At 44.9% G+C, this 27,399-nt stretch overlaps 2 protein-coding genes across 3 annotated transcripts; both read left to right on the plus strand.

Annotated features, from left to right (window-relative positions):
- The first annotated feature begins 20,948 nt into the window (after positions 1–20,948).
- On the plus strand, positions 20,949–23,374 carry LOC123162186 (uncharacterized). 2 transcript variants are annotated; one of them, XM_044579980.1, is made up of 6 exons: positions 20,949–21,450; positions 21,565–21,616; positions 21,687–22,057; positions 22,150–22,435; positions 22,528–22,596; positions 23,006–23,374. In XM_044579980.1, exons 2-5 carry the CDS (start codon positions 21,581–21,583, stop codon positions 22,558–22,560), a joined length of 726 nt encoding a protein of 241 aa, XP_044435915.1. In that variant the 5' UTR covers positions 20,949–21,450; positions 21,565–21,580; the 3' UTR covers positions 22,561–22,596; positions 23,006–23,374. The 2 variants fall into 2 exon arrangements, with proteins under 2 accessions (XP_044435915.1, XP_044435913.1); XM_044579978.1 differs by having other exon boundaries at positions 22,528–22,590.
- Positions 23,375–24,824: 1,450 nt separating this feature from the next.
- On the plus strand, positions 24,825–27,050 carry LOC123158895 (heat shock 70 kDa protein BIP5-like). Its single transcript, XM_044576705.1, has one exon. It carries the CDS (start codon positions 24,840–24,842, stop codon positions 26,820–26,822), a length of 1,983 nt encoding a protein of 660 aa, XP_044432640.1. The 5' UTR covers positions 24,825–24,839; the 3' UTR covers positions 26,823–27,050.
- The last annotated feature ends 349 nt before the right edge of the window (positions 27,051–27,399 follow it).

The raw sequence follows: 27,399 nt of genomic DNA on the forward strand, positions 1-27,399 counted from the left end.
ATGACGGCGGCGCCTCTTCGGCTCGCTTCAGTACTTGTAGTCGTCGCTAGGTGGTCTACGAATCTGGGTGTAATTTTTATTTCTGGTGTTCGTTGTACTGCCATGATTGAAGATGAATAGATTGGAAGTTTTCCCAAAAAAAACTTTATTGATGATGTCTATATATAGTGTTACAACGGACGCATGCATAGGACGCAACGGTTGCTAATTGCCAAATGCCAACTGACATAGTACTCCCTCCGTTTCTAAATATAAGTCTTTTTAAAGATTTCATTATAGACTACATACGGAGCAAAATGAGTGAATCTACACTCTAAAATATGTCTATATACATCCGTATGTAGTTTGTAGTGGAATCTCTAAAAGACTTACATTTAGGAACAGAGGGAGTACTATTTAATTACAAAAGTGGGGAAAACGTTTTTTAGACAAACTCGCAAAGCTTTATTATTGACCTGTCACACTTACATGGACGAAAGAAAGTTTTCCCGGGTGGCCTAACCAAACATGGCGACTGGTCCCGAGAGTTAAAGCATGCTTTGCTAGTTTGTGTGCTTCGACATTCGAAGTTCTAAATTCATGTTTAAATAAACAGGAAGTAAAACTACTAGAGTGTTCTTTGATCTCCCTCACTACTGCACCATATGCCAAAGATGTTCCTCGCTGGATCGCTTCAACTGCTGACTTGCAATCAGAGGCCACTTGAATTTTTTGGATATACATATCGTCAGCAAGAGCTAGAGACTCTCTAATGGCAAGGCTTTCGAGGATCTCCGGCTGGTCAATGTTTCTAAAAACAACGGCGGATGCACCCAAGAACATTCCGGTGGCATCTCTACAAATCGCTCCCACTGCACCAAAACCTCCTGCCCTAGGCACTGCTGCATCCACATTAAGCTTGGAGTGCCCCTCCTGAGGAGGTAGCCAGGTCGTTGGCTTCAGTTGAGCCTCAGCCCGTCCCCTGCTGGGAGCCTTGAAGGTGAGTTGAAGATCACAGAGGTAGCTTCTGATGAAAGCTTGTGTGGAAAAAGGAGTTTGGAAAATCCCTTCATGTATCAGCTTCCGGCGAGCGTGCCATATTGCCCAAAGTGTAATAACTAACGTGGAAAACTCTTCCTGTGGTAGCGACTCACTCATGACGAATGCTGACCCACAAATATAGGGGATCTATCGTAGTCCTTTCAATAAGTAAGAGTGTCGAACCCAACGAGGAGCAGAAGGAAATGATAAGCGGTTTTCAGTAAGGTTTTCTCTGCAAGCACTGAAATAGTAGGTAATAGATAGTTTTGTGATAAGATAAATAGTAACGAGCAAAAGTAAATAAAGTAAATAAAGTGCAGCAAGGTGGCCCAATCCTTTATGTACAAAGGATAAGCCTGGATAAACTCTAATAATGAAAAAGAAGCTCCCGAGGACACATTCGGAATTATCGTCAAGCTAGTTTTCATCACGTTCATAAGATTCACGTTCGGTACTTTGATAATTTGATATGTGGGCGGACCGGCACTTGGGTACTGCCCTAACATGGACAAGCATCCCACTTATGATTAACCCCTATTGCAAGCATCCACAACTACAAAAAGGAGTATTAAGGTAAACCTAACCACAACATTAAACGTATGAATCCATATCAACCCCTAACGAAGCAAAGCATAAACTAGGGTTTAAGCTTCTGTCACTCTAGCAACCCATCATATACTTATTACTTCCCTATGCCTTCCTCTAGGCCCAAATAATGGTGAAGTGTCATGTAGTCGACGTTCACATAACACCACTAGAGGAAAGACAGCATACATCTCATCAAAATATCGAACGAATACCAAATTCACATGACTACTAATAGCAAGACTTCACCCATGTCCTTAGGAACAAACGTAACTACTCACAAAGCATATTCATGTTCATAATCAGAGGAGTAATAATATGCATAAAGGATCTGAACATATGATCTTCCACCAAGTAAACCAAATAGCATCAACTACAAGGAGTAATCAACACTACTAGCAACCCACAGGTACCAATTTGTGGTTTTGATACAAGATTGGATACAAGAGATGAACTAGGGTTTTGAGATGAGATGGTGCTGGTGAAGATGTTGATGGAGATTGACCCCCTCCCGATGAGAGGATCGTTGGTGATGACATTGGTGATGATTTCCCCCTCCCGGAGGGAAGTGTCCCCGGCAGAACAGCTCTGCCAGAGCCCTAGATTGATTCCGCCAAGGTTCCGCCTCGTGGCGGCGGAGTTTCGTCCCGTAAGCTTGCCCACGATTTTTTTCAGGACAAAACCCTTCATATAGCAGAAGATGGCAGCCGGAAGCCCACCAAGGGGCCCAAGAGATAGGGGGCGCGCCCTACAGGGGGGCGCCCCCTGTCTCCTGGACAGGGTGTGGGCCCCCTGGCCTATTTCTTTTGCCCAAAAATTCTTATTAAATCTGAAAAGTTGTTTCGTGGAGTCTCAGGTCTTTTGGAGTTGTGAAGAATAGGTTTCCAATGTTTGCTCCTTTTCCAGCCAGAATTCCAGCTGTCGGCATTCCCCCTCTTCATGGTAAACCTTGTAAAATAAGAGAGAATAGCCATAAGTATTGAGATATAATGTGTAATAACAACCCATAATGCAATAAATATTGATATAAAAGCATGATGCAAAATGGACGTATCAGCGAACAACCAGCCCTTGGCACTGTCATCCATGTTCATGCACATGTGTTCCACAAGATCTGCGCTTGACAGTGCCCACATGCTCCTCGACATGGTGCAGTCTAGCATGGAATGATGCCAGTTGTCGGCTACACCACAAATAGCACATTCACTCATTGTAGACATGTTCCGATGCTGCAAGATGTCACTTGTTGGAAGAGAACGTTGTGCGAGGTGCCAAACAAACACCTTCAGTTTTGATGGCACTTGCATGCCCCAAACCGATGACCATCCTTTGTGTTCAGCGCTGCTGTTGGATATATCTTCTAGTTCCTCTAGCCAAGCTTCTCTACCAGTCTATATACGAACAATCATGTTGTTGTTGGGGAACGTAGTAATTTCAAAAAATTTCCTACGCACACGCAAGATCATGGTGATGCATAGCAACAAGAGGGAAGAGTGTTGTCTACGTACCCTCGTAGACCGAAGCGGAAGCGTTGACGCAACGTAGAGGAAGTAGTCGTACGTCTTCCCGATCTAACCGATCCAAGCACCGTTACTCCGGCACCTCCGAGTTCTTGACACACGTACAACTCGATGACGCACCCCGGGCTCCGATCCAGTAGAGGTACGGGGAGGAGTTTTGTCAGCACGATGGCGTGGTGACGATCTTGATGTTCAACTGTCGCAGGGCTTCGCCTAAGCACCGCTACAATATGACCGAGGTGTAATATCGTGGAGGGGGGCACCGCACACGGCTAAGGAACGATCACGAAGATCAACTTGTGTGTCCTAGGGTGCCCCCCTACCCCCGTATATAAAGGAGGGAGGGAGGAGGTGGCCGGCCTCAAGGGGGGCGCGCCATAGGGAGGGGGAAACCTACTCCAAGTAGGTTTCCCTCTCTTTTCCTTATCTTATTTGGAGGGGGAAGGAAGGAGTACTAGTATTAGGAAGTAGTACTAGTAGTAGGAAGGAAGAGAGGGGGAAGGAGAAAGGAAAGGGGGGGCCGGCCCCCCTCCCCAATTCGGATTGGGCTTGGGGGGGCGCGCCCCCCTCCCTTGCTCCTTCTCTCTTCCTCCTACATGGGCCCAATAAGGCCCATATACCTCCCGGGGGGTTCCGGTAACCTCCCGGAGCTCCAAACTTCTCCGGAACCTTTCCGGTGTCCAAATATATCCGTCCAATATATCAATCTTTATGTCTCGACCATTTCGAGACTCCTCGTCATGTCCGTGATCATATCCGGGACTCCGAACAACCTTCGGTACATCAAAATACATAAACTCATAATATAACTGTCATCGAAACCTTAAGTGTGCGGACCCTACGGTTCGAGAACAATGTAGACATGACCGAGACATGTCTCCGGTCAATAACCAATAGCGGGACCTGGATGCCCATATTGGTTCCTACATATTCTACGAAGATCTTTATCGGTCAAACCGCACAACAACATACGTTGTTCCCTTTGTCATTGGTATGTTACTTGCCCGAGATTCGATCGTCGGTATCCAATACCTAGTTCAATCTCGTTACCGGCAAGCCTCTTTACTCGTTCCGTAATGCATCATCTCACAACTAACTCATTAGTTGAAATGCTTGCAAGGCTTAAGTGATGTGTATTACCGAGAGGGCCCAGAGATACCTCTCCGACATTCGGAGTGACAAATCCTAATCTCGAAATACGCCAACTCAACAAGTACCTTCGGAGACACCTGTAGAGCACCTTTATAATCACCCAGTTACGTTGTGACGTTTGGTAGCACACAAAGTGTTCCTCCGGTAAACGGGAGTTGCATAATCTCATAGTCATAGGAACATGTATAAGTCATGAAGAAAGCAATAGCAACATACTAAACGATCGTGTGCTAAGCTAACGGAATGGGTCATGTCAATCAGATCATTCAACTAATGATGTGACCTTGTTAATCAAATAACAACTCCTTGTTCATGGTTAGGAAACATAACCATCTTTGATTAACAAGCTAGTCAAGTAGAGGCATACTAGTGACACTCTGTTTGTCTATATATTCACACATGTATTATGTTTCCGGTTAATACAATTCTAGCATGAATAATAAACATTTATCATGATATGAGGAAATAAATAATAACTTTATTATTGCCTCTAGGGCATATTTCCTTCAGTCTCCCACTTGCACTAGAGTCAATAATCTAGATTACACAGTAATGATTCTAACACCCATGGAGTCTTGGTGTTGATCATGTTTTACTCGTGGAAGAGGCTTAGTCAACGTGTCTGCAACATTCAGATCCGTATGTATCTTGCAAATCTCTATGTCTCCCACCTGGACTAGATCCCGGATGGAATTGAAGCGTCTCTTGATGTGCTTGGTTCTCTTGTGAAATCTAGATTCCTTCGCTAAGGCAATCGCTCCAGTATTGTCACAAAAGATTTTCATTGGACCCGATGCACTAGGTATGAACTCCTTCATCCAGACTCCTTCATTGGCTGCTTCCGAAGCAGCTATGTATTCCGCTTCACATGTAGATCCCGCCACGACGCTTTGCTTTGAACTGCACCAACTGACAGCTCCACCGTTTAATGTAAACACGTATCCGGTTTGCGATTTAGAATCGTCCGGATCAGTGTCAAAGCTTGCATCAACGTAACCATTTACGATGAGCTCTTTGTCACCTCCATATACGAGAAACATATCCTTAGTCCTTTTCAGGTATTTCAGGATGTTCTTGACCGCTGTCCAGTGATCCACTCCTGGATTACTTTGGTACCTCCCTGCTAGACTTATAGCAAGGCACACATCAGGTCTGGTACACAGCATTGCATACATGATAGAGCCTATGGCTGAAGCATAGGGAACACTTTTCATTTTCTCTCTATCTTCTGCAGTCGTCGGGCTTTGAGTCTTACTCAACTTCACACCTTGCAATACAGGCAAGAACCCTTTCTTTGCTTGATCCATTTTGAACTTCTTCAAAACTTTGTCAAGGTATGTGCTTTGTGAAAGTCCAATTAAGCGTCTTGATCTATCTCTATAGATCTTAATGCCCAATATGTAAGCAGCTTCACCGAGGTCTTTCATTGAAAAACTTTTATTCAAGTATCCCTTTATGCTATCCAGAAATTCTATATCATTTCCAATCAATAATATGTCATCCACATATAATATTAGAAATGCTACAGAGCTCCCACTCACTTTCTTGTAAATACAGGCTTCTCCAAAAGTCTGTATAAAACCAAATGCTTTGATCACACTATCAAAACGTTTATTCCAACTCCGAGAGGCTTGCACCAGTCCATAAATGGAACGTTGGAGCTTGCACACTTTGTTAGCTCCCTTTGGATCGATAAAACCTTCTGGTTGCATCATATACAACTCTTCTTCCAGAAATCCATTCAGGAATGCAGTTTTTACATCCATTTGCCAAATTTCATAATCATAAAATGCGGCAATTGCTAACATGATTCGGACAGACTTAAGCATCGCTACAGGTGAGAAGGTCTCATCGTAGTCAACCCCTTGAACTTGTCGAAAACCTTTTGCAACAAGTCGAGCTTTGTAGACAGTAACATTACCGTCAGCGTCAGTCTTCTTCTTGAAGATCCATTTATTCTCAATTGCTTGCCGACCATCGGGCAAGTCAACCAAAGTCCATACTTTGTTCTCATACATGGATCCCATCTCAGATTTCATGGCTTCAAGCCATTTTGCGGAATCTGGGCTCACCATTGCTTCTTCATAGTTCGTAGGTTCATCATGATCTAGTAGCATGACTTCCAGAATAGGATTACCGTACCACTCTGGTGCGGATCTTACTCTGTTTGACCTACGTGGTTCTGTATTAACTTGATCTGAAGTTCTATGATCATTATCATCAACTTCCTCACTAGTTGGTTTTGACGTCACAGAAACCGGTTCCTGTGATGTATTATTTTCCAACAAGGGAGTAGGTACAGTTACCTCATCAAGTTCTACTTTCCTCCCACTCACTTCTTTCGAGAGAAACTCCTTCTCTAGAAAGGATCCATTCTTAGCAACGAATGTCTTGCCTTCGGATCTGTGATAGAAGGTGTACCCAACTGTCTCCTTTGGGTATCCTATGAAGACACATTTCTCCGATTTGGGTTCGAGCTTATCAGGTTGAAGCTTTTTCACATAAGCATCGCAACCCCAAACTTTAAGAAACGACAACTTTGGTTTCTTGCCAAACCATAGTTCATAAGGTGTCGTCTCAACGGATTTCGACGGTGCCCTATTTAACGTGAATGTGGCTGTCTCTAGAGCATAACCCCAAAACGATAGCGGTAAATCTGTAAGAGACATCATAGACCGCACCATATCAAGTAAAGTACGATTACGACGTTCGGACACACCATTACGCTGTGGTGTTCCGGGTGGCGTGAGTTGTGAAACTATTCCACATTGTTTTCAGTGTAAACCAAACTCGTAACTCAAATATTCTCCTCCACGATCAGATCGTAGAAACTTTATTTTCTTGTTACGATGATTTTCAACTTCACTCTAAAATTCTTTGAACTTTTCAAATGTTTCAGACTTATGCTTCATTAAGTAGATATACCCATATCTGCTTAAATCATCTGTGAAGGTGAGAAAATAACAATATCCGCCACGAGCCTCAACATTCATTGGACCACATACATCTGTATGTATGATTTCCAACAAATCTGTTGCTCTCTCCATAGTACCGGAGAACGGCGTTTTGGTCATCTTGCCCATGAGGCACGGTTCGCAAGTACCAAGTGATTCATAATCAAGTGGTTCCAAAAGTCCATCAGTATGGAGTTTCTTCATGCGCTTTATACCGATATGACCCAAACGGCAGTGCCACAAATAAGTTGCACTATCATTATCAACTTTGCATCTTTTGGCTTCAACACTATGAATATGTGTATCACTACTATCGAGATTCATCAAAAATAGACCACTCTTCAGGGGTGCATGACCATAAAAGATATTACTCATATAAATAGAACAACCATTATTCTCTGATTTAAATGAATAACTGTCTCGCATCAAACAAGATCCAGATATAATGTTCATGCTCAACGCTGGCACCAAATAACAATTATTTAGGTCTAATACTAATCCCGAAGGTAGATGTAGAGGTAGCGTGCTGACCGCGATCACATCGACTTTGGAACCATTTCCCACGCGCATCGTCACCTCGTCCTTTGCCAGTGTTCGCTTAATCCGTAGTCCCTGTTTCGAGTTGCAAATATTAGCAACAGAACCAGTATCAAATACCCAGGTGCTACTGCGAGCTCTAGTAAGGTACACATCAATAACATGTATATCACATATACCTTTGTTCACTTTGCCATCCTTCTTATCCGCCAAATACTTGGGGCAGTTCCGCTTCCAGTGACCAGTCTGCTTGCAGTAGAAGCACTCAGTTTCAGGCTTAGGTCCAGACTTGGGTTTCTTCTCTTGAGCAGCAACTTGTTTGCTGTTCTTCTTGAAGTTCCCCTTCTTCTTCCCTTTGCCCTTTTTCTTGAAACTAGTGGTCTTGTTAACCATCAACACTTGATGCTCCTTCTTGATTTCTACCTCCGCAGCCTTTAGCATTGCGAAGAGCTCGGGAATCGTCTTATCCATCCCTTGCATATTATAGTTCATCACGAAGCTCTTGTAGCTTGGTGGAAGTGATTGGAGAATTATGTCAATGACGCTATCATCCGGAAGAGTAACTCCCAGTTGAATCAAGTGATTACAATACCCAGACATCTTGAGTATGTGCTCACTGACAGAACTATTCTCCTCCATCTTGCAGCTATAGAACTTATTGGAGACTTCATATCTCTCAATCCGGGCATTCTTCTGGAATATCAACTTCAACTCCTGAAACATCTCATATGCTCCATGACGTTCAAAACGTCGTTGAAGTCCCGGTTCTAAGCCGTAAAGCATGGCACATTGAACTATCGAGTAGTCATCAGCTTTGCTCTGCCAGACGTTCTTAACGTCGTCAGTTGCATCAGCAGCAGGCCTGGCACCCAGCGGTGCTTCCAGGACGTAATTTTTCTGTGCAGCAATGAGGATAATCCTCAAGTTACGGACCCAGTCCGCGTAGTTGCTACCATCATCTTTCAACTTAGCTTTCTCAAGGAACGCATTAAAATTCAACGGAACAACAGCACGGGCCATCTATCTACAAACAAAATAGACAAGCAAGATACTATCAGGTACTAAGTTCATGATAAATTTTAGTTCAATTAATCATATTACTTAAGAACTCCCACTTAGACAGACATCTCTCTAGTCATCTAAGTGATCACGTGATCCAAATCAACTAAACCATAACCGATCATCACGTGAGATGGAGTAGTTTTCAATGGTGAACATCTTATGTTGATCATATCTACTATATGATTCACGCTCGACCTTTCGGTCTCCGTGTTCCGAGGCCATATCTGCATATGCTAGGCTCGTCAAGTTTAACCTGAGTATTCTGCGTGTGCAAAACTGGCTTGCACCCGTTGTAGATGGACGTAGAGCTTATCACACCCGATCATCACGTGGTGTCTGGGCACGACGAACTTTGGCAACGGTGCATACTCAGGGAGAACACTACTTGATAATTTTTTTAGTGAGAGATCATCTTAAAATGCTACCGTCAATCAAAGCAAGATAAGATGCATAAAGGATAAACATCACATGCAATCAATATAAGTGATATGATATGGCCATCATCTTCTTGTGCTTGTGATCTCCATCTCCAAAGCTCCATCATGATCACCATCGTCACCGGCGCGACACCTTGATCTCCATCGTAGCATCGTTGTCGTTTACGCCATCTATTGCTTCTACGACTATCGCTACCGCTTAGTGATAAAGTAAAGCAATTACAGGGCGTTTGCATTTCATACAATAAAGCGACAACCATATGGCTCCTGCCAGTTGCCGATAACTTCGGTTACAAAACATGATCATCTCATACAATAAAATATAGCATCATGTCTTGGCCATATCACATCACAACATGCCCTGCAAAAACAAGTTAGACGTCCTCTACTTTGTTGTTGCAAGTTTTATGTGGCTGCTACGGGCTTAAGCAAGAACCAATCTCACCTACGCATCAAAACCACAACGATAGTTTGTCAAGTTGATGCTGTTTTAACCTTCGCAAGGACCGGGCGTAGCCACACTCGGTTCAACTAAAGTTGGAGAAACTGACACCCGCTAGTCACCTGTGTGCAAAGCACGGCGGTAAAACCAGTCTCGCGTAAGCGTACGCGTAATGTCGGTCCGGGCCGCTTCATCCAACAATACCGCTGAACCAAAGTATGACATGCTGGTAAGCAGTATGACTTATATCGCCCACAACTCACTTGTGTTCTACTCGTGCATATAACATCAAACCATAAAAACCTAGGCTCGGATGCCACTGTTGGGGAACGTAGTAATTTCAAAAAAATTCCTACGCACACGCAAGATCATGGTGATGCATAGCAACAAGAGGGAAGAGTGTTGTCTACGTACCCTCGTAGACCGAAGCGGAAGCGTTGACGCAACGTAGAGGAAGTAGTCGTACGTCTTCCCGGTCTAACCGATCCAAGCACCGTTACTCCGGCACCTCCGAGTTCTTGACACACGTACAGCTCGATGACGCACCCCGGGCTCCGATCCAGCAGAGGTACGGGGAGGAGTTTTGTCAGCACGACGGCGTGGTGACGATCTTGATGTTCAACTGTCGCAGGGCTTCGCCTTAGCACTGCTACAATATGACCGAGGTGTAATATCGTGGAGGGGGGCACCGCACACGGCTAAGGAACGATCACGAAGATCAACTTGTGTGTCCTAGGGTGCCCCCTACCCTCGTATATAAAGGAGGGAGGGAGGAGGTGGCCGGCCTCAAGGGGGGCGCGCCATAGGGAGGGGGAAACCTACTCCAAGTAGGTTTCCCTCTCTTTTCCTTATCTTATTTGGAGGGGGAAGGAAGGAGTACTAGTATTAGGAAGTAGTACTAGTAGTAGGAAGGAAGAGAGGGGGAAGGAGAAAGGAAAGGGGGGGCCGGCCCCCCTCCCCAATTCGGATTGGGCTTGGGGGGGCGCGCCCCCCTCCCTTGCTCCTTCTCTCTTCCTCTTACATGGGCCCAATAAGGCCCATATACCTCCCGGGGGGTTCCGGTAACCTCCCGGAGCTCCAAACTTCTCCGGAACCTTTCCGGTGTCCAAATATATCCGTCCAATATATCAATCTTTATGTCTCGACCATTTCGAGACTCCTCGTCATGTCCGTGATCATATCCGGGACTCCGAACAACCTTCGGTACATCAAAATACATAAACTCATAATATAACTGTCATCGAAACCTTAAGCGTGCGGACCCTACGGCTCGAGAACAATGTAGACATGACCGAGACATGTCTCCGGTCAATAACCAATAGCGGGACCTGGATGCCCATATTGGTTCCTACATATTCTACGAAGATCTTTATCGGTCAAACCGCACAACAACATACGTTGTTCCCTTTGTCATTGGTATGTTACTTGCCCGAGATTCGATCGTCGGTATCCAATACCTAGTTCAATCTCGTCACCGGCAAGTCTCTTTACTCGTTCCGTAATGCATCATCTCACAACTAACTCATTAGTTGAAATGCTTGCAAGGCTTAAGTGATGTGTATTACCGAGAGGGCCCAGAGATACCTTTCCGACATTCGGAGTGACAAATCCTAATCTCGAAATACGCCAACTCAACAAGTACCTTCGGAGACACCTGTAGAGCACCTTTATAATCACCCAGTTACGTTGTGACGTTTGGTAGCACACAAAGTGTTCCTCCGGTAAACGGGAGTTGCATAATCTCATAGTCATAGGAACATGTATAAGTCATGAAGGAAGCAATAGCAACATACTAAACGATCGTGTGCTAAGCTAACGGAATGGGTCATGTCAATCAGATCATTCAACTAATGATTTGACCTTGTTAATCAAATAACAACTCCTTGTTCATGGTTAGGAAACATAACCATCTTTGATTAACAAGCTAGTCAAGTAGAGGCATACTAGTGACACTCTGTTTGTCTATATATTCACACATGTATTATGTTTCCGGTTAATACAATTCTAGCATGAATAATAAACATTTATCATGATATGAGGAAATAAATAATAACTTTATTATTGCCTCTAGGGCATATTTCCTTCAGTTGTATGCTGATCGAACAGAGTACCGGCCTGTACCGGCCTTTTGGGTCTTCCGCCCACACCCAGAAGTCCTGAACTAGCCTCGTGCAGATCGGTATTTTTAAGATGGCCTCAGTGTCTATAGGGATGAAAACCCGCCGGACCAAATCTTCCTTGTCCAACATCAACTCTTTTAGCATGTCATACTTAATGAGTGCTTCACAGTCATAAAAGGTGTCCAAGATAATATATTTATATGTGAACCCCTCCTTCCTTATCACTTCCTATTAATTGCAACGATGACCAAGGCTACATTCATCAACTCTCAACAATTTTTATGCCTCATACTTTCTATGTGTGAAGTTATCACTATCCATAAGATCAATATGAACTCTTTTATTCTTTCTACTTTCTCAAGATCATAGCAACATAGCAAAGCCCTTGACTCAACACTAATCTTTATTATAGATAGCTCACGGACTCGATTACAAAAAGAGATCACAATGCAAAGCTCCAAACTACTTGATATCAAAACTTCAAACTACTAGATCAAGATACTACTAAAAGGATCGAACTAAATAAAGCGGTAAAGATAGGAGGGTGATGGTGATACGATACCGGGGCACCTCCCGCAAGCTTGGCAGTTGCCAAGGGGAGTGCCCATTATTTCTTCAGAGGTGACGGAGGTGGTGATGATGACGGTGGATAATCGCACATCAAGCGTAAAAGCTCCTCCAACTTGCAGATAATGCCCTTGAGCCCAACAATATGATCTTTCAACAAAATATTCTCCTCTGTGAGGTACTTGTTCTGTATGCGGGCTAACTCAATCATATTGAAAGCTTTAATCTCTGTTGGAGTGAAAAGGTTAGGTAAAGGTTGAGGGATGTCTTCTTCTTTCACCACCGGAGCTTGAGCCTCCATGGCCTTCTTGATCCCTTCATCCTTGTTGATCTCTTCTGGTTCCTCTCTTTTCCACTCTATCTTCAATAGCCAAGCATCCTTGTCTTCGTTGTTGGAGGAGGGAGAATTCATGGTGCTCTAAATTTGCAACAGAAACAGCTCGAAACAAAAACAGAGGATATTTGCGTGATACGGTGGTCAAAACTTTCGGGAGTATATATAATGATATTTTACCGACCAAAATACGTAACATACAAGAAAACGGAGTCCGGGAGGCACACGAGGTGCCCACGAGACAGGGGGGCACGCCCTACAGGTGGGGGCGCGCCCTCCTCTCTCGTGGGGGCCTCGTGCCCCTTTCGGACTACTTCTTTCTTCCTAAAATTCTAAAATAATCCAAAACTGATAAAAATTGCCATTAGAGTTGTTTTGGAGTCGGTTTACTTACCGTACCACATACCTATGCCTTTTCGGAGTCTGGAACGTTCTGGAAAGTTTCTCTTATGTATTCCTCAGGGGTTATGGTTTCAATAATATTAGTTTCAACATTGATAGGATTACCTAAAATATAATGTTTAATTCTTTGACCGTTTACCACCCTCGGATTTGTGCCTTCAAAGTTGTTGATTTTTATAGCACCAGAACGATAGACCTCCTCGATAACGTAGGGACCTTCCCATTTTGAGAGAAGTTTTCCTGCAAAAAATCTTAAACGAGAGTTGAACAATAACACAATACGTTAAACTCACGCTTCTATATCCTCTTATCATGCCAGCGTTTGACTTTTTCTTTGAAAAGCTTGGCATTCTCATATGCTTGGGTTCTCCATTCATCAAGGGAGCTAATATCAAACAACCTCTTCTCACCAGCAAGTTTAAAGTCATAATTGAGCTCTTTAACAGCCCAATATGCTTTATGTTCAAGTTCAAGAGGTAAATGACATGCTTTTCCATAAACCATCTTATATGGAGACATACCCATAGGATTTTTGTATGCAGTTCTATAGGCCCATAATGCATCATCAAGTTTTTTGGACCAATTCTTTCTAGATCTATTCACAGTCTTTTGGAAAATTAATTTGAGCTCTCTATTGCTCAACTCTACTTGACCACTAGACTGCGGGTGATAAGGAGATGTGATTCTATGATTGACATCATACTTAGCGAGCATCTTACGGAAAGCACCATGAATAAAGTGTGAACCACCATCAGTCATAAGATATCTAGGGACTCCAAACCTCAGAAAAATAACTTCTTTAAGCATTTTAATAGAAGTGTTATGATCAGCACTACTAGTTGGAATAGCTTCTACCCACTTAGTAATGTAATCAACAACAACTAAAATATGTGTATAACCATTGGAGGCAGGAAAAGGTCTCATATAATCAAAGCCCCAAACATCAAACGGTTCAATAACAAGAGAATAATTCATAGGCATTTCTTGACGTCTACTAATGTTACCTATTCTTTGACATTCATCACAAGATACGACAAACTTACGAGCGTCTTTGAAAAGAGTAGGCCAATAAAAACCAGATTGTAGTACCTTGTGTGCAGTTCTATCTCCAGCGTGATGTCCTCCATAGGATTCAGAGTGACACTTGCGTAGGATTTGTTCCTGTTCATGCTCAGGCACACAACGTCTAATAATACAATCTACTCCTTTATAAAGGTGTGGATCATCCCAGAAGTAATGTCTTAAATCATAAAAGAACATTTTCTTTTGCTGGTATGTGAAACTAGGCGGTATATATTTAGCAACAATGTAATTAGCATAATCAGCATATCAAGGAGGAGTACGAGAAGCACTGACAACCGCTAATTGTTCATCAGGAAAGCTATCATTAATAGGCAGTGGGTCATCAAGAACATTCTCTAGCCTAGACAAGTTGTCTGCAACGGGGTTCTCAGCTTCCTTTCTATCAATAATATGCAAGTCAAATTCTTGGAGCAAGAGAACCCATCTAATGAGTCTAGGCTTAGCATCTTTATTTTCCATAAGATATTTAATAGCAGCATGATCAGTGTGAATAGTAACTTTGGAATCAACAATATAAGGTCTAAACTTATCACATGCAAACACAACTGCTAAAAATTCTTTTTCAGTAGTAGCATAATTTCTCTGGGCAGTATCAAGAGTCTTGCTAGCATAATGGATAACATTCAATTTCTTATCGACTCTTTGCCCTAAAACAGCACCTACAGCATAATCACTAGCATCGCCCATAATTTCAAAAGGTAAATTCCAATCAGGTGGCTGAACAATAGGTGCAGTGATCAAAGCCTTCTTAAGTGTTTCAAATGCTTCTACACAATCATCATCAAAAACAAAAGGAATATCTTTTTGCAATAAATTAGTCAGAGGCCTAGAGATTTTAGAAAAGTCCTTAATGAACCTCCTATAAAAACCAGCGTGACCAAGGAAACTTCTTATACCTTTTATGTCCTTGGGACATGGCATCTTTTCAATAGCATCAACTTTGGCTTTATCAATTTCAATACCTCTCTCGGAGATCTTGTGCCCCAAGACAATGCCTTCATTAACCATAAAGTGACACTTTTCCCAATTCAGGACAAGACTAGTGTCTTCGCATCTCTGCAAAACTCGATCAAGGTTGCTTAAACAATCATCAAAAGAGGATCCATAGATGGAGAAGTCATCCATGAATACCTCACAAATCTTTTCACAAAAATCAGAAAATATAGCCATCATGCATCTTTGAAAGGTAGCAGGTGCATTACATAAACCAAAAGGCATACGTCTATAAGCAAAAGTACCAAAAGGGCAAGTAAAAGTAGTTTTAGATTGATCCCCCGCTGATACAGGTATCTGAGAGAAGCCAGAATAACCATCTAGGAAGCAAAAATGTGTGTGTTTGGATAGCCTTTCTAGCATTTGATCAATAAAAGGTAAAGGGTAATGATCTTTCTTAGTGGCTTTATTTAACTTACGAAAATCAATTACCATCCTATAACCCCTAATAATTCTTTGCGGGATCAATTCATCTTTATCATTAGGAACAACGGTAATACCTCCCTTTTTGGGGACACAATGGACAGGGCTTACCCATTCACTATCAGCAACGGGATAAATAATACCTGCCTCAAGGAGTTTTAGTATCTCCTTTCTTACCACTTCCTTCATTTTGAGATTTAATCGTCTTTGAGGATCTCTAACTGGTTTGGCATCTTTCTCCATCGAAATTTTGTGTTGACATAATGTGGGACTAATGCCCTTAAGATCATCCAGAGTATATCCAATAGCAGCTCGGTGCTTCTTCAGAGTTTTCAATAATCTTTTTTTCTTCTTTCTCTGAAAGGTTAGCACTAACAATAACATGGTATATTTCTTTTTCATCAATATAAGCATACTTAAGATTATCAGGTAATGGTTTGAGTTCAAACACGGGATCACCCTTGGGTGGAGGGGGATCCCCAAGAATTTCAACGGGAAGGTTATGTTTCAGCATAGGTTCTTGTTTAAGGAACACTTCATCTATTTCTTCCCTTTCCTTCATAAACATATCATTTTCATGGTCTAGTAAATATTGTTCTAATGGATCAGTTGGAGGAACAACAATGGAAGCAAGACCAATAATTTCATCCTTACTAGATGGTTCCTCTTCACGGTGTTGTCTATGAAATTTAGTAAAGTTGAACTCATGAGACATATCACCTAGACCAATAGTAACTACATCCTTTTCGCAATCTATCCTAGCATTAACGGTATTCAAGAAGGGTCTACCAAATATAATGGGACAAAAGCTATCTTGTGGGGAGCCAAGAACAAGAAAATCAGCAGGATATTTAGTTTTTCCACACAAGACTTCAACATCCCTAACAATTCCCATTGGTGAGATAGTATCTCTATTGGCAAGTTTAATTGTGACATCAATATCTTCTAACTCAGCAGGTGCAATATCATGCTTAATTTCTTTGTATAAGTCAATAGGTATTGCACTAGCACTTGCACCCATATCACATAAGCCATGATAACAATGATCTCCTATTTTAACAGAAATAACAGGCATGCCTACCACAGGTCTATGTTTATCTTTAGCACAAGGTTTAGCAATTCTAGCAGTTTCATCACAGAAGTAAATAACATGCCCATCAATATTATCAGACAAGAGATCTTTAACAATAGCAATATTAGGTTAAAACTTTGATTTGCTCAGGAGGTGTATAAGTTCTAACATTGCTCTCACGAACAACAGTCGAAGCTTTAGCATGATCTTCTATCCTAACAGGAAAAGGAGGTTTTCAACATAAGCAGTAGGAATAATAGGATCACTATATGTAATAGTCTTCTCTTCGACTGTAATAGGTGCAACTACTTTCACTTCAACAGGAGGATTATATTTAAACCACTTCTCTTTAGGGAGAACAACATGAGTAGCAAAAGTTTCACAAAAAGTAGCTACCATCTCAGAGTCAAGTCCACACTTAGAGCTAAATCCGCGGAAAGCATCGGTATCCATAAAAGATTTAACACAATCAAACTTAGGTGTCATACCTGACTCCTTACCATCGTCGGAACCCCAATCTTCAGAGTTGCGTTTAATACTTTCCAATAAGTCCCATTTGAAATCAAAGTTGCAAAAGGATTAGCTAGCAGTTTTTCTATCATACCCGAAGGAATCTCAAAGTGAATATTTTCATAAGGTTCAGTAGGTTGAGGATCATCTATTGGCTCTTCTGGTTGGGGTGAAGATACCCCGAACAAGCCCCTCAAAGGATTAGTTTCCATAGTGACAAGTAACAGAAAATTTCAGCACACTATATAAATGTTTCCTTACCAAGTTCCACTCACCAAGAGCGCTACGCTCCCCGGCAACGGCACCAGAAAAGAGACTTGATGACCCACAAGTATAGGGGATCTATCATAGTCCTTTCGCTAAGTAAGAGTGTCGAACCCAACGAGGAGTAGAAGGAAATGATAAGCGGTTTTCAGTAAGGTTTTCTCTGCAAGCACTGAAATAGTAGGTAATAGATAGTTTTGTGATAAGATAAATAGTAACGAGCAAAAGTAAATAAAGTAAATAAAGTGCAGCAAGGTGGCCCAATCCTTTATGTATCAAAGGATAAGCCTGGACAAACTCTAATAATGAAGAAGGAGCTCCCGAGGACACATTGGGAATTATCGTCAAGCTAGTTTTCATCACGTTCATAAGATTCGCGTTCGGTACTTTGATAGTTTGATATGTGGGTGGACCGGCACTTGGGTACTGCCCTAACATGGACAAGCATCCCACTTATGATTAACCCCTATTGCAAGCATCCGCAACTACAAAAAGGAGTATTAAGGTAAACCTAACCACAACATTAAACGTATGGATCCATATCAACCCCTAACGAAGCAACGCATAAACTAGGGTTTAAGCTTCTGTCACTCTAGCAACCCATCATCTACTTATTACTTCCCTATTCCTTCCTCTAGGCCCAAATAATGGTGAAGTGTCATGTAGTCGACGTTCACATAACACCACTAGAGGAAAGACAACATACATCTCATCAAAATATCTAACGAATACCAAATTCACATGATTACTAATAGCAAGACTTCACCCATGTCCTGAGGAAAAAACGTAACTACTCACAAAGCATATTCATGTTCATAATCAGAGGAGTAATAATATGCATAAAGGATCTGAACATACGATCTTCCACCAAGTAAACCAAATAGCATCAACTACAAGGAGTAATCAACACTACTAGCAACCCACAGGTACCAATTTGTTGTTTTGATACAAGATTGGATACAAGAGATGAACTAGGGTTTTGAGATGAGATGGTGCTGGTGAAGATGTTGATGGAGATTGACCCCCTCCCTATGAGAGGATTATTGGTGATGACGTTGGTGATGATTTCCCCCTCTCGGAGGGAAGTGTCCCCGGCAGAACAGCTCCGCCAGAGCCCTAGATTGATTCCGCCAAGGTTCCGCCTCGTGGCGGCGGAGTTTCGTCCCGTAAGCTTGCCCACGATTTTTTTTCAGGACAAAACCCTTCATATAGCAGAAGATGGCAGCCGGAAGCCCACCAGGGGGCCCAGGAGATAGGGGGGCGAGCCCTACAGGGGGTGCCCCCTGTCTCCTGGACATGGTGTGGGCCCCCTGGCCTATTTCTTTTGCCCAAAAATTCTTATTAAATACGAAAAGTTGTTTTGTGGAGTCTCAGGTCTTTTGGAGTTGTGAAGAATAGGTTTCCAACGTTTGCTCCTTTTCCAGCCAGAATTCCAGCTGCCGGCATTCCCCCTCTTCATGGTAAACCTTGTAAAATAAGAGAGAATAGCCATAAGTATTGAGATATAATGTGTAATAACAGTCCATAATGCAATAAATATTGATATAAAAGCATGATGCAAAATGGACGTATCAGCGAACAACCATCCCTTGGCACTGTCATCCGTGTTCATGCACATGTGTTCCACAAGATCTGCACTTGACAGCGCCCACACGCTCCTCGACATGGTGCAGTCTAGCATGGAATGACGCCAGTTGTCGGCTACACCACAAATAGCACATTCACTCGTTGTAGACATGTTCCGATGCTGCAAGATGTCACTTGTTGGGAGAGAATGTTGTGCGAGGCGCCAAACAAACACCTTCAGTTTTGATGGCACTTGCATGCCCCAAACCGATGACCATCCTTTGCGTTCAGTGCTGCTGTTGGATACAACTTCTACTTCCTCTAGCCAAGCTTCTCTGCCAGTCTTTATACGAACAATCATGTTGTATGCTGATCGAACAGAGTACCGGCCTTTCGGGTCTTCCGCCCACACCCAGAAGTCCTGAACTAGCCTCGTGCAGATTGGTATTTTTAAGATGGCCTCAGCGTCTACAGGGATGAAAACCCGCCGGACCAAATCTTCCCGCCAAGCTGCCATGCTGTGGTCCAATAATTCGGCCACTGTCCTCGGCGGGTTAGCCATGAGAGATGTCACAGGTGTTGAGAAACCCTCCCTGGGGATCCAGCTATGAATCCAGATGTTCGTCGATGATCCATCTCCTATCTGCCTGATGATGCCTTGCTTCATAATGTTTCGGCCATCTATAATGGCACGCCATATTTGAGAAGGTCGTGACCCCAACCCGGCCTCAAGTATTGAGGTATTAGGGTAGTAAATCGGCTTTAGCAATCGTGCACTGAGCGAGTCCGGTTCCTGAAGCAATCGCCATGCCTGTCTTGACAGAAGAGCTAGGTTAAAAATCTCCATGTCACGGAAGCCGAAACCACCTAGGCTGCTCGGTTTTGTCATCACATCCCACGAGAGTCACGGTTTTGTTTTCGCGAGAGGCACGGTTGTGCTTTCGCGAGAGGCCTGGCCGTGCCTCTTGAAAACAAAAAAAATGTGTTTTCTGTTTTTTTTCTTCCGCGAGAGGCACGGTTTTGCTTCCGCGAGAGGCACGGTTGTGCTTTCGCGAGAGGCACGGGCGTGCCTCTTTTGGAAAGAGAAAAAACGCGTTTTCTATTTTTTTTTTCTTTCGCGAGAGGCACGGTTGTGCTTTCGCGAGAGGCACGGGCGTGCCTCTTTCGGAAAGGAAAAATGCGTTTTCTGTTTTTTTTTCTTTCGTGAGAGGCACGGTTTTGCTTCCGTGAGAGGCACGGTTGTGCTTTCGCGAGAGCCACGGGCGTGCCTCTTTCAGAAAGAGAAAAAAACATGTTTTCTATTTTTTTTCTTTCGCTAGAGGCACTGTTTTGTTTCCGCGAGAGGCATGGTTGTGATTTTGTCAGAGGCACGGGCGTGCCTCTTTCGGAAAGGGGGAAAAACCCGTGTTCCTGGTTCGGTTTTTTTGTCGGTATTTTTAGTCCGGTTTTTTCGTGAAAAAAAAAGTTCGTCAAAACCTATCAACATGGGATCTAGTTTTGAAGATCTCGACGCGAGGAATCCAACGGCGAAAGCGGTTCGAGATTTGAACGCATGGTTTAAGAGATAAATCGTTTTGAATAAAGGGATCTACAAAAAAAGGAAAACTCCAAGGTTGTGACAAGTGACGCACATGCAGCGCGCCACTTGTCGCAACCTGGGGAAGTTGGAGTGATCTACTCCTTAATTGGTGATTTCGGGGAAAACGTGCGGTCAAAGGAGGAGTAACAGCCGAGACGGGCCGCACCTGATCCTACGGGCCATTAGTTTCCCAACATTATTATTTTACCTAAAAAAACTTTCGGAAATCCAGTCCAACCCTCAAAGGCCAAAGCCCACTCCACGGCCCAAACGCAATTGACTAAAACTAAACCTCCGCAGGAGGCACATCACCTCGCCACCAAGATCTCAGAAAAAAAAAAGAACACGCCACCAGACTCCTCGCCGCCGCGGTGCTTCTTTCGACGCCGTCCCGCCGAAGCAGCGCGCTCTCCCGTTTCTCCCCGACTCCGTCCGCGGAAGCAGAAAGCCCCCGTCCCGCTTCTACCCGACTCCTTCCGTGGAAGCAGAAAATCCCCGTCCCGCTTCTCCCCGACGGCTGACGACTGCGCGTCCCCTCCTGACGGCGAGGCGGCAGCGCGGAGAAGGGGAGGGGCGGCGAGTCGGGTGCTCGGAGCAGGCACCCAGTCGCGGTGGAGCAGTTGCAGTCGACAAGGCCACGGCAAGTTTTCTCCCAAATCCCAAACCCCCAGGAGTGACAGCGCGTTAGGTTTTGCCCAACGACGGCGCCCTCGCCCTGCGGCTGCGGGCAGGGCACCCGCGACGCCGGACCACTAGACCGCCGTTGCACCGAGGTCGCAACCCTAACTTCCCCACCGGCCGCACAGCCAACGTTCTCGTAGTCCTTTGGTATGGCCAGTATGCCAAGTAATTCTTTTTTCTGTATCCAACACACAATTAATCTCTATGCTTTATCTGCTCTTAATATTTATCATGCCTTAGTCTGATCCGATTTTTTTGCAGATCTTAGCCAGACAGTATGATGGATGGAAATGCTGAAGCTGATTCTACCCTTGTACGTTTCCTTGTTACAACTTAGTTCGTATCTTTATCCGAATGTTCATTCTTATTTCGTATATTTTCAGATTTTCGACAAAGAAACATTGGATAAAGTCTATGAAAAAGTGGCTCCATCGATTGTGAAAGTCTTGGTAAAACCATTTAGCACGGGATTTGTTGTCTCGTCCACAGAGAAACATAACATGGTAGCTGTTTGTTCCATGTTGTTAATTGAGCGCAAAGAGAAGATACAAGTCCGTTATTCTGATGGAGATACTGCTGTTGTTGATCATACTGAAAAAGTCTCTAACAGTGGCATGACTATACTGTATGCACGTAAAACTGGAAAGGCACGTCCAGCAGTACAATTTGGAGTCTTGGAGGATATCATATGCCAAAAGATTGTGAGTCTTTTTCCTTACAAGGACGGCCTCATGATGTTCAAAGGTCACATAGGGTAAGGAAGTTTCTTCTTGTATTCTTTCTTCAGAACTTACCATACTCGACAATGGACCGATTAGATCCTCACAAATTTTCTATTATTTTCAGTTTAGATGATTGTACCTGTGAGGATTCCAGTGGGAACATTATTCCAGGCCAAAATGTCTTCTCATTCACTTGTCCTGTGGGGGGTTCTTACTCGAAAGATCCTGACACAGATTCTGATATTAAGAAACGATTCATGGTACTGACTATTGGTGCTCCTGTGTTTAACTTGGATGGTGAAGTTCTTGGCATGATTGATTGGTTTAGCCGATCATATGATCTGAAATTTGCAAGAAAATCATCTGAGTTTCGTGATGAACTTAATAAACCAGGACGTGTGAACTGGCAGGTAACACCCTATAAAACTATTATTTTTGTAATAATGTTGATTAGACTGAGTTTGTAATTATAGTGTTATACATTGACTTAATTAAATTACAGGGGGGGAGCCGTGGTGCAGGGCAGAGATTGTGAGAGCTTGCAAGTTGTCTTCCTACTTTCACGGTAAATGTATGGCAAACTTCAATAGTTGTAAGAACATTCTAATATTACTATATTTGTGGCGACCATCTTGATACATTTATTAAACTCAATTCTAGTTCTATATTGATTATGCTCTGTGAGCTCAACTAGGTTGTGAGGCACCCTTGGAGAGTTTGGTAAGGACAGCTACGTCGAGGTCGCTAACTAACTTCCTTTGCAGATGCATAATGCTAGTCATTGTAGCATTATCCATGTTCGTGCTCCCCTCATCGGGACAGAATTTGCTACTAGTCTCCCATTTTATGTTGTATCTGCCGTGCTAACCATGCTCCCAATTTGCACAATTGCCTAAACTTATACAAACAGTTGCTAACAGAATTAAGTGAATACTTGTCATTCCTTGATCTCATGTGTTGTTTGTGATGTTCTTCTCCAGCTGAGGCCAAATAAGAAGCTGGGTTCCTGGCACTCAACTGTTGGAGGGCGAGCAGTCCGGTGATCTATGAGTCAACCTGCAGAAGTGCCACGCATCAGTTGGATCAGTTGTCTTGGCATCGGGGATAACCTCAGTTATCTTTGAGTGACTGGTTGGTCCGTCCTAGTTTGTTAACTTGTGTTGAACCTTATTTCCTTCGTTGATTTAGGTCATGTCCTGGTTTATCACCCCTTGCTTGGTGTTGAACCTTATGACCTCCGTTGATTTAAGTCATGTCCTAGTTTATCAACTCCTTGCTGGGTGTTGAACCCTATTACCTGATTGTGTATGTGATATCCTAATTATTTACCCTCTGCTGGGTGTTGAACCTTGATAGTTGGTTGGTTTAGGTGCCTTCCTAGTTTATTAACCCCTTGTTGTGTGTTGAACAACCATAATTGTTTATTTTCTCTGCCTATAATAATATTATAAAGGGCTGGAGTGAGGCAAGCGGGAGCTCACTCGGTCCGGCCATAGCCTCGGCAAAAGGAACGCCCGCTTGCTGGTGGGCACGTCCATGTATAGTTTTTGCAGCTTGGCCTAAGAGCATCTACAGCCATCCGTCTCAAACACCTCTCGTACTCGTCCAGGCGGACAGCCTGGACACCCTGATTACTGACTGGTCGAAAAAGACGCCTCAAACTAGCCTTAAACGTTTGGGCTGGACTGAGAGTCACTGCTTTCGTCCTCGAAGACCATGGCGCTGAAATGTGCGGTGGCCGGCGGCGGAGACAGAGGGGGGCGAGGCAAAATGAGGGGGGGAGAGAGAGAGCGGCTCGGTCGGGTTCAGCCTAGTCAGCGAGCGGCGCGGGCCGATTCGGCCAGCGTGTTGCCTGACAGGTGGGCCCAGCCTGTCGAAATTACTGTCACACGCGTTTATACGCACCTCTGACCGTATTGCACTACTTAGGCCCTGAGTTGGTACTAAACTGCAAAACTTTTGAGTAGTGGTACCAATCCGTGAGTAGGTGCTGAAGTGTAGGTACCGAGATGACGGTGGCGGAGGCGCGGGCTGCCGCAGAGGAGTAAGTCATCCGCGCCTTCATTGTAAAGAAGCAGCATCGCCCGACAGCGGAATCGGGCAGTCCGGAGCTGATGGTGGTTGCGGAGCTCATGGCTCGTCCTTCTCCTAGTCGTCCTACTGCCCCGGTACAAGCACCATCGAGGCATAAGGTTTTTTTAGTTCGGTCTACGGCGCTAAAGTATTTATGTCCTCATCGCAAAGCACGGACAATTGCCTAGTAAGAACTTATAAAGACCTTTAGGGATCGGCTAGAGATGATTTCTCATCGACGTTTCCATGAGGCTCAGACGTTAATGAATATTTTTCATTATCAGAATCAGTTTTTTAGGGAAATGAATAAATAAAAAGCTTCCATGATTTTTTTGAGGGAATAAAAACCTTCCATGATGCCCACACTTTTTTTTTGAAAGAAAGAAAGAAAGAAAGAAAGAACCATGATGCCCACACTTGAATATACAAAAGGCCGTGAAAGGCCCATAAACAAACTGAAAACCGAAAACTTAACACATTGACGTTCGTATATCATCGATCGAGTCGGGAACGACATACGTATCGTGTGCCTTCGCATCGACACGTCATGGCATCTTGTTAACCGTCAGATCGGCAGAACTCACGGCGGAGATCACCAGCGTGACGCGTCCAAGTTTAAATTGGAGTCGGAGACCGCCTCCGACTTCCTCCTTGCACCACAGACGCACGCAATAAATACGTACGACGGGCTCCTCTCCAAAGCAACAAACAGAGACGAAGCAAAACAACTTCCGGTCGGCAATGGCTCGTGCCGCGTCGACGTGGATGTTGGCCACGCTCCTCGCCGCGTTGCTTCTCCTTCTCGCGATCCCAGCTGGTTCCGCCGCTGCGCCCGCGGAAGGCAACACGGGCACCGTCATCGGCATCGACCTCGGCACCACCTACTCCTGCGTCGGCGTCTACCGGAACGGCCGCGTCGAGATCATCGCCAACGACCAGGGCAACCGGATCACGCCCTCCTGGGTGGCCTTCACCGACGGCGGCGAGCGGCTCATCGGCGAGGCCGCCAAGAACCAGGCCGCCGCCAACCCGGAGCGCACCATCTACGACGCCAAGCGCCTCATCGGCCGCGACTTCGCCGACGCCGTCGTGCAGCGCGACATCAAGCTGCTGCCCTACTCCGTCGTCGACCGCAAGGGCAAGCCGCACATCCAGGTGCAGGTCAAGGACGGCGACGTGCGCGTCTTCAGCCCCGAGGAGGTCAGCGCCATGGTGCTTACCAGGATGAAGGAGACCGCCGAAGCCTACCTCGGCGAGAAGGTCACGCACGCCGTCGTCACCGTGCCGGCCTACTTCAACGACGCGCAGCGCCAGGCCACCAAGGACGCCGGCGTCATCGCCGGGCTCAACGTCATCCGCATCGTCAACGAGCCCACCGCCGCGGCCATCGCCTACGGCATCGACGAGAAGGGGCCCGAGAAGAACGTCCTCGTCTTCGACCTCGGCGGCGGCACCTTTGACGTCAGCGTGCTCTCCATCGACAATGGCGTCTTCGAGGTCCTGGCCACCAACGGCGACACGCACCTCGGCGGTGAGGATTTCGACCAGCGCCTCATGGACTACTTCATAAAGCTCATCAAGCGGAAGCACGGCCGGGACATCGCCGGCGACCTGCGCGCGCTGGGGAAGCTGCGCCGGGAGTGCGAGCGCGCCAAGCGTGCGCTCAGCAACCAGCACCAGGTGCGCGTCGAGATCGAATCGCTCTTCGACGGCGTCGACTTCTCGGAGCCGCTCACCAGGGCACGGTTCGAGGAGCTCAACAACGACCTTTTCCGCAAGACGATGGTGCCGGTGAAGAAGGCCATGGCGGACGCCGGGCTAAGCAAGGCTGACATCGACGAGATCGTGCTCGTCGGTGGCAGCACCAGAATTCCCAAGGTGCAGCAGCTCCTCAAGGACTACTTCAACGGCAAGGAACCCAACAAGGGGGTCAACCCCGACGAGGCCGTCGCGTACGGCGCCGCCGTGCAGGCCAGCATCGTGAGTGGACACGTCGACGAGAACACCAAAACCATGATCCTGCTCGACGTCGCGCCGCTTACACTAGGCATGGAGACGGTCGGCGGCGTGATGACGAAGCTGATCCCGAGGAACACGGTGGTTCCGACGAAGAAGACGCAGGTGTTCACCACGTACCAGGACAAGCAGACCACCGTGTCCATCAAGGTCTACGAGGGCGAGCGGAGCATGACCAAGGACAACAGGCTCCTCGGCAAGTTCGATCTCTCCGGAATCCCGCCGGCTCCGAGGGGCACGCCGCAGATCGAGGTGACGTTCGAGGTGGACGTCAACGGCATCCTGCATGTGAAGGCGGCGGACAAGGGCACCGGCAAGTCGGAGAAGATCACCATCACCAACGACGACCGTCGGCATAGCCAGGAGGACATCGACCGGATGGTGCGCGAGGCAGAGGAGTTTGCCGAGGCGGATCACAAGCTCAAGGAGCGGGTCGACGCTCGGAACAAGCTAGAGACGTACGTGTACGGCATCAAGAACACTGTCGATGGCAAGATGGGCGATGCCATGGAGAGCGATGAGAAGGAGAAGATCAAGGATGCGGTGAGGGAGGTGAACGAGTGGCTCGATGACAACGCGGAGACGGAGAAGGACGACTACGATGAGAAGCTCATGGAGCTGGAAGACGTGTGCAGCCCTATCATCACGGCGGTGTACCAGAGGTCTGGAGGTGCACTAACCGAGGAAGACGAACATGATGAACTCTAAGCTTGTTAGATCTTTATAGCATCACTGGTTTTAATTATTATTTTCTATGTAGATATGCACGTTGCGTTGCATCTTCCTGTAATATAAAGTTGTGACATAGTAATTAATTCTAGTTTAGAACGTAATCACTGGTTAAACATGATTTGGTTTTATGCGTGCACTTTGTTTCAGTGGTTTATTGGAATGCATGTATACACAACTCTAGTGAATCTCTAGTTGTGTAACTGATCATGTTGTGTCCCACCACAAGGACCGTAACTACATTGGGGAAGACACAAGTGGGTCAACCGCAAATTGCAACACTGAACAACATAGCAAGTTCTCTTCCACACATGTAGCAGAGATTAATACGGAACCAACCATTGTCCAAAATTTATTGTCAAATTTGCTTCTTCCCTTGATTTTCTGCATAGCGAATAGACTAATTCTTTCAAGGCAAAATATTGCAAAATAAGGGCTGTCAGGCTCTTAAGTTCTTTTTGTGTAAGTCCCAATTATCCGCCCATACCTTTGTACAACGCATCTCCTGGTTAATAAAAATAATCAACATTTTCAATGTGATGAATTGACGACAACA

The sequence above is a fragment of the Triticum aestivum genome, chromosome 7B, assembly GCF_018294505.1.
Source record: "Triticum aestivum cultivar Chinese Spring chromosome 7B, IWGSC CS RefSeq v2.1, whole genome shotgun sequence".
Classification (NCBI taxonomy): domain Eukaryota; kingdom Viridiplantae; phylum Streptophyta; class Magnoliopsida; order Poales; family Poaceae; genus Triticum; species Triticum aestivum.

Excerpts from the sequence above, each read along its gene's own strand:
- LOC123158895 (XM_044576705.1), top strand. The coding sequence starts at position 24,840 with ATGGCTCGTGCCGCGTCGACGTGGATGTTGGCCACGCTCCTCGCCGCG.
- LOC123162186 (XM_044579980.1), top strand. The coding sequence starts at position 21,581 with ATGATGGATGGAAATGCTGAAGCTGATTCTACCCTT. Across the intron at positions 22,058-22,149 it reads ATGTTCAAAGGTCACATAGG|TTTAGATGATTGTACCTGTG; the intron begins GTAAGGAAGTTT and ends TATTATTTTCAG. Across the intron at positions 22,436-22,527 it reads CAGGACGTGTGAACTGGCAG|GGGGGGAGCCGTGGTGCAGG; the intron begins GTAACACCCTAT and ends ATTAAATTACAG.